The sequence below is a fragment of the Nymphaea colorata genome, chromosome 13, assembly GCF_008831285.2.
Source record: "Nymphaea colorata isolate Beijing-Zhang1983 chromosome 13, ASM883128v2, whole genome shotgun sequence".
In the NCBI taxonomy this organism is placed as follows: Eukaryota; Viridiplantae; Streptophyta; class Magnoliopsida; order Nymphaeales; family Nymphaeaceae; genus Nymphaea; species Nymphaea colorata.
In genome coordinates, this window is record NC_045150.1 from 17,919,602 (window position 1) to 17,927,046 (window position 7,445).

At 39.7% G+C, this 7,445-nt stretch overlaps 1 protein-coding gene across 1 annotated transcript; it reads left to right on the top strand.

Annotated features, from left to right (window-relative positions):
* Nucleotides 1-7,168, top strand: LOC116266823 (protein NRT1/ PTR FAMILY 5.10-like). The gene is made up of 4 exons (XM_031648223.2): nucleotides 1-223; nucleotides 377-594; nucleotides 4,550-5,058; nucleotides 5,819-7,168. Exons 1-4 carry the CDS (start codon nucleotides 76-78, stop codon nucleotides 6,690-6,692), a joined length of 1,749 nt encoding a protein of 582 aa, XP_031504083.1. The 5' UTR covers nucleotides 1-75; the 3' UTR covers nucleotides 6,693-7,168.
* Nucleotides 7,169-7,445: the final 277 nt, after the last annotated feature.

Below are 7,445 nucleotides of genomic sequence, written 5' to 3' on the forward strand. Positions count from 1 at the left end.
TATCTGAGACCCTTTTACGCATCGACTAATCTAAAAAAGTCAGATTCAGAGAGAGAGAGAGAGAGAGAGAGCCTAATGGCGATCTCTGAAGCGCTCTCTCCACTGATTGGTGGTAGCAGTGGCGGTGGCGGGACCTATTACGTCGATGCCGCCGTGGATTTCAAGGGGCGGCCCGCGATCCGGTCGAGGTCCGGCGGGTGGACGTCCTCCCTATTCATTATCGGTCAGTAATTAGCTTCTCCTTCCCTGAATTGGGGCCTCTGTTTTTTCATTTCCCCTTTTCCGTCCGACCCTAATCAAACCGTAACTGAGAAAGAAGATGAACATTTTTGGGGTATTGGGGAATGATTTACTTGTTGGTGGTGTAAATATGAAGGGGTGGAGGTGTCGGAGAGGATAGCTTACTACGGCATCGTTTCCAACCTCATCACGTACCTGACGGTGTCGCTCCACCAGTCGACGGCCGCGGCGGCGGAGAGCATCAACTTGTGGTCGGGGGTGGCCTCGCTGCTGCCGCTAGCCGGAGCCTTCGTCGCCGATTCCTTCCTGGGCAGATACAAGACCATCCTCTTCTCCTCCTTTCTCTACCTCCTGGTAAGAAACCATATCTCTTCTATACCTCTCTCGCTTGCTCAATCCGAGCCGTTGGTTTCCACACACTGATGGTCAAGAAAAAAATCATGACCAACTAGTTTCCCCGTGGGAGGATTTTTAGGCCTCATGTTTTCTTACCTGTCATTTATTTCATACGCTTTAATGTCAACCATCCCAAGAATTGTTAAATTTTCTGAGCCAAAAACGGGAAAACTGTGGCTCTCCGAGATTTTTCCTCGGTCATGCGATTTTCGTGGGAAAGTGAGCCTCAGTTCCTGTCATAGGATTCCTTTCCACTCAAAAATCCAATCAGAGTAACCCTGCTTAGAACAAGGGAGCTTACATTAGCTCCTCTTACTTGCCAAGGGCTTGTTCTAAATTGAAAATTGTTTTAGGGGTTTTGTTTAGCTGGCTGTCTGACGGCGCTAACTCATAGCTGAGGCATAAACCCAAACCTCAAAAGAGGGGGATGGGGATGTCTGGAGAAGCCCTACCTTGAGATCCGGTGAAAAGCATAACACCAGGGGTCTAGAGACTTTCAATCCCATCATCATACACCATAAACAAACCTTTGAAGGGAGGGGAGAGATTAATTTTATGGTTTTAAATTCCCGGCAACCAATAGTCTCTGTAACGTAGATGCAGTTCCTAAAGAAGGAAGTTGTCTGAACTCGTAAAAGCTGCAAAGAGTCTGCTAATTTTGTGGGCATTACATGTATGTTGCGTCATCACTTTTTTTTGTGCCAAGTGCCTTTTTACCTGTTTTGTTTGGTATCTCCCTCTCTAGCTTTTTAATGACATCAATAAGTTAAAGCGTGGCTTTTTTTTCATTGTGAAACTTGAAATGGAAAAATTACCCAAAGCAGCCCAAGTTTTGGCAATAATGACATCAGAAAGATTATAGATAGGTGGAGGAGGCTTTAGATAGATAAGTGAAAGGGGCTTTCGGAAGATATATGTTTTACTTTTTAAGTTTTACCAGTAGAAACATTTTAGAAATGTATACTCGACAACACATGGTTAACATACAACCGCGCCTCAACTTTTCGTACAAAATCATTAATAGACAACTGTCTCTCAAAAAACATTAAAAAATTAAAAGGATAAGTGATAAGATTACCCTCTAAACTAAAAAAAAGTTCCTTTAAAACAGAAGGTCAAAAGCGTTAGATGGTGAGGGCGGTGGTATGTATTATTTGGCCTCATTTATTTTCAATCTTTCATTTACTTGTTTTTGGATTGTGTTGTGTTGTGCCCCTCACTTTTTATAAAAGTTGAGGGATTTAGAAATTTTTTTGAAATAATGCCCCTCAGCAAAAATTTCAAATCACTTTACTATGTCAAGATTGACTCCGAGGGCGGGGCTGGTCACCTTCACCTTCGTCATTAAAAGAAACCATTTTTTAATTAACTGGCCGATTCAGCTTCACGACTGGAACGCCACGCCATGCATAATTCCTTACCCCCAAGTCCACTCAACTGTGCTTTGAAAAGCGTAATAAAAGTAACACTCATTAAACAACCGATTCAGCTTCAAGCCACATAACAAAAAAATCGGCCAATTTACGGAAGCCCCTGAATCGGCTTCTGCATTGGATAAAAAAAGGAGATAATTCGATGCGAATCGGTTGATTCAGCTCGATTTTAATAACATAATGCATGCCACTGCGGTCTTCACCTTCCGGCTCACCGTGCCATCATCTTGCCGTCTGGCAATGGGCGACATATATATATATATATTTAATTATTTGTCTATTATTTATATTTTTCGAAGATAACTTTATTTTAGAGGGACAATCTTGTCACTTGCTTTGTTATTTAATTAGTTAGGCAGAGAAGTTGGGTTGTCTCTCGAAAGTTTGGATGACATTTTCTAAAACCTGGTTTTGTTAAAACTTAGTTTTTAAATAAGTTTTCAAGACCTCGTTTGCTTGTTTGGATGACCAGGCAAAACCTAGTTTGTGTTTGGATGACAAAAAAAGAGTTTTTGAGGATACTTGTAAAAAAAAAACCAGTTGATATAGTTATGTTATAGTAAAACATTAGGAGTAGTTTCTCATATAAATTCCATTATCTACGGTTTTATCAAATTGGACAATCTTGTACTATGTCATCTTGCTTTACCAAAACAGAGTTTTCGAAACAGGTTTTTCATCACCATATCAAAACTGAGTTTTGTGAAAGATGGGCTTGCAAAATCTCCAGTTTTCATGTCATCCAAACATCACCAAAACTTGATTTTAGTGGTGTAATCCAAACAGCCCCTAAAAACTTTCGTAAAATTTAGTCTAAAGTCAGTTGAAGCAGAACTTTTTTTTTAAGACGTCCTTAATATTTGAATCGCTAAATAGACGAAAATACAAATAGTTTACTTCAGTTGAATGATTGTACACTCACGTCATTGTGGACCCGAATAACTGAGGCTGGGTTTGGATTAATCTACTTATTCGGGTCAGAAGTTCTGGTGCCCATATCCCCACGTTCAATTGTGGGTCGGGTCAGATATTGTCAGTTATCCGGTCTGACTACTTAGCAGAAGGCTGCAGAGCACGGGGAGGGACCGCCGCCCCATTGACTAGGCGTTCACTAGGGAGTGCATGGACTTGGAAATTTTTTTCTAATTTTTTCTGATGTGATCTGGATCTGCACCTTGATGCAGTCTTACCTGAATTGGCCTGGATTCCAATCAAATTGGTTTCGCACGTTTACTGAATTTGACTTAGTCCAATTTTACGTCACGGATCAAAATTTGGATTTGGAAACCCTTTTAAGATGGAATTTGAATGCGACTGGCATAGGCAATTGGGTAGCAGCGTGCTGTGACCCCAGTCTAATATCAGACTGAAATTGAACTGAAATCTGGTTATGAAACTGCATATCAAATTTGAATTTGATTAGCAATTGGACCTAAATTTCTTTCAAAGCTCTAACTAAAGATTGAAAATTATATTGGTACTGGAATGTTTTAGAACTTAGAACCCTTCACATCCCTATCAATGCCCTTCGATGGGTGATGAAGTTACAGAAAACCCTGGTGTAGAAGTAAATGTTTTGAAAAATGTTAGATTCTGTTGGGTGATTAAATTAGATATGCTGGAGAGTAAGAAGCAAATCGGACGAAGAAAGGCATATTTTAAACAATTCCTGGTAACCATGATTGGGCACTTCAGTTCATCATTCATATATATAATCACGACGGTTTTTTTATTTGTTTTTTTTTTTTAAATAGCATCTTAATTCAGTATAAGTGTTTCAAAAAGCAATAAAATTGAAGTATTCAAAACAATGATGACAAATGAGATGCGTGGCACCGCACAAGTATCAAGCTGTTAACCTGATAAAGTCTAAGGTTTGGCATTCTTTTATGATCTCCTCGTTTTTATCTTATTGGCATTGTTATATTTTCCATGTTTTGTTTGCTGATACGATTCCTGGGATTTTTCTGGTCTAACTTTTTCTCGACAATTTCCCTCCTTCGAGAAACTTGGTAGCATAGTTTCTTACACACACAGCCGTTTATAGAAGAACTGTCTCAGCAGAGAAGCACGTTTATGCTCCATGTAACAGCTATTCAGATAAGGCTCAAACTAGTTTGCCACTTGTTAGCCATGCACAGACACGATGTCTTTCTCAGCTAACGACCCAAAACAACTCTGTTTGATCCATTGGCAAACATCATGAGCCCTTTTCCCGGTAGTAATTCTTTTATCGAATTTGATAGCGATCGCACTGTGATCCCAACGTTTCCTAATTTTTTGCCATAAACGCTAAAGACTGACTTATGGGCTTTCAAAATTCATTTGTGATTGGGCCTCATTCACATGATGAACTCTCTGTTTGTAAATGGATATAACTCTCAACGTTTGACGGAAATTCGCTAGTTGGTTCATGGTTGGTATCAATTTTCAGCTGAAAAAATGCTAACTAAAGACTTGCGACTTGTCTGGGTTTGCAGGGTTTGGCTCTCCTGACACTTTCTGCTATATTTCCAATTGGCTGCAGTGACAATGCATCTTCATGTTCCTCGTCAAAATTTCAACTAGTCTTTTTTTACCTCTCTCTATATTTGGTTGCTATCGCTCAAAGCGGCCACAAGCCTTGTGTTCAGGCATTTGGCGCAGATCAATTTGATGAGACAGATCCGGAGGAGAAGAAGTCCAAGGCCTCTTTCTTCAACTGGTGGTACTTTGGGATGTGTCTCGGAACTCTATGCTCAGTTTCTGCTATTAACCTTATCCAGGAAAATGTTGGCTGGGGTCTTGGATTTGGATTGCCATGCCTATCGATGGCTATGTCACTCGTAGTTTTTTTGGTTGGGACATTTCATTATCGTTTTAAGATAGCTGAAGTGGAAAGCCCCTTCACAAGGATAGCACGAGTTTTTGTTGCAGCAATTCGAAGATCAAAATGGGCAGAAGAAGAAATGGAAAGCCAAATTGGTACTTCCAGTGCCAGCCACACAAGGTTAGAAATGTGAAAAGTTTTGTTATTAGCTTGTTCAACGAGAGGTGTCCATTTATTTTCACGTAACGATGCTATAATCTCGGCAGATGCTTATGAAGCGCATAAGTGTCCTTCATGCAATTTGTTATACAGCGGTTAGAGAGTGTAGCTCCTCATGTTTAGTGTCTGTCTTGAGCATGGGTCTAACCTCAAAATGGTTGTAGTTAAATAGGAGAATCTATTTGCAGGTCATCTAATATAGGAGCCTAGAGTACTTTATATGTCAACGTAGGTCTGTGATGATCACAGTTGGGCTTGTCATCTTAGCTTCAGCTAGATCTTGTCTTGAAGTGGTTGGATGGTTTCAATTCCTTTGAGGACCACCGAACAGCATTGTTTATAACCCTCCAGAAAGATGAATAATCAAAACCTTTGTCAGCCTTTTTTGTTTTTTTTTGTTTTTCAGCTGCCAGGGCTGTTCTTCCTTGAGCGAACTTGTTTAGAATCAGGATAACTAAAGCCTTAAAGTACATATATTATCTGCTGAGGATATTTAATTTCAACACCCTCATGTAGATGATTCGTCGTATGGATGCCTCATTTTGTCTCCTAAGTCCTAACAAATATCCCCTTGTGCTGTGGAAAGCTTTATTAAGTAATATAGACTAGGGGTTAGCAGCATGCATTTTTCTGAAATAACATGTAGTATAGATAAAAGGCTTTGATTATGTGTTGGTAGTTATTTCACATGCCTTGCTTTCTCAATATTCTTGTTTTACAGCTTCCTTGATAGAGCTGCAGTACCATTGAGGTCAGATTTTTCTTCACCATCCAAAAAGGACAAGTGGATTGTATGTTCTGTTGCACAAGTAGAAGAGGCTAAGGGAGTTCTTCGCTTGATCCCATTATGGGTAACATGTTTGATGTATGCAGTTACATTCGCTCAGTCATCAACTTTCTTCACAAAGCAAGGCAGCACAATGGAGAGGAAAATTTTTCCCGGCTTTTTGGTACCTGCAGCAACATTGCAGAGCTTCATCAGTATCTCTATAGTTGTGTTGATCCCCATATATGATAGGGTTCTTGTTCCAGTTGCTAGGGGTGTCACAGGCATCACCTCTGGCATAACAATGCTCCAGAGAATTGGAACTGGAATGTTCTTATCAATAATTTCTATGGTGGTAGCTGCCATTGTGGAGTTGAAGAGACTAAATGTTGCAAAAGATGCAGGTCTAGTTGACTTACCAAAGGCAACTGTGCCCATGAGCATATTGTGGTTGGTTCCTCAGTACCTCTTGTTTGGACTTGCTGATGTCTTTGCAATGGTGGGTTTGCAAGAATTTTTTTATGATCAGATGCCCGATGGATTACGTAGTATGGGCATGGCTCTTTATCTTAGTGTTTTCGGGGTTGGGAACCTCTTGAGTAGCTTTCTCATTTCCCTGGTAGAAAACTTGAGCAGTGCAGGAGGAGAAAGTTGGTTCTCCAATAATCTTAACCGAGCACATCTAGATTACTTCTACTGGCTATTGGCAGGCCTTAGCACTTGTGGATTGTTAGCATATTTATTGTTTGCTAAATTTTATACATACAGGATCAGACACCCAAAACATTTTATATCAGTGACGACAGATACCAAAGGCAGCAATGCGTAAGTGGATGGGTTGTACCCAAAGATGCTTTATGACAACGGTGCTGGTATAGGTATTATCGGTCATGGTTCCAGTTGTATACCTGTAAGGTTATTAACCCAAGGATTAAAATCTAAAAGATCTCTATTAGTAAACTTTTCTCTAGCTTTATAAACAAATAGGTCTCGTTGATAATGGTTTAAGAGAATCAATCATTCTAAAGAAGTTCTACACGCAGGCAAGGGAAGGCTTATGGTACAGAGAACGGCATTTCTTGTGCTGGAAAGGAATTTCCTATCTGTTGTGCTTACTCACATATGACTAGCATAAAAGTATTTCTTCGTGTTTCCATTTCAGTTATGAACTCTCATCAATTAAATGCCTCCACTTGTATTCATATTTTTTATTTTTACTATTTATTCATCTAAATACTTCTGGTTACACATTATTACGTGTGTCTAGCTTAAATGTTAACAAAAATATGCATATTATTTGCAGTAGGCTATTTGCTTCTCTTCAAAGACTGCCTCGTACATTTGTTTCATGTCTTTATACAGGACAACATTTTCAGTGCTTCGTCCAAACAAATATGGTGTCTGAGCGGCTGATTTTTGGTATATAAGTGTCAGTATCTGCCTGATATAAGATATAATTCACTTAACATTGGATTTTTTCCCCATGAATATATGCTAATTCCAGAAAGAAGACATTGCATGGTTAATGCAGTCACCTTGTCACCTGCTCATGCATGCACGCGCAAGGTTTTCTGCTTTTGAT

Excerpts from the sequence above, each read along its gene's own strand:
- LOC116266823 (XM_031648223.2), top strand. The coding sequence starts at position 76 with ATGGCGATCTCTGAAGCGCTCTCTCCACTGATTGGTGGTAGCAGTGGC. Across the intron at positions 224-376 it reads GTCCTCCCTATTCATTATCG|GGGTGGAGGTGTCGGAGAGG; the intron begins GTCAGTAATTAG and ends GTAAATATGAAG. Across the intron at positions 5,059-5,818 it reads TCCAGTGCCAGCCACACAAG|CTTCCTTGATAGAGCTGCAG; the intron begins GTTAGAAATGTG and ends CTTGTTTTACAG.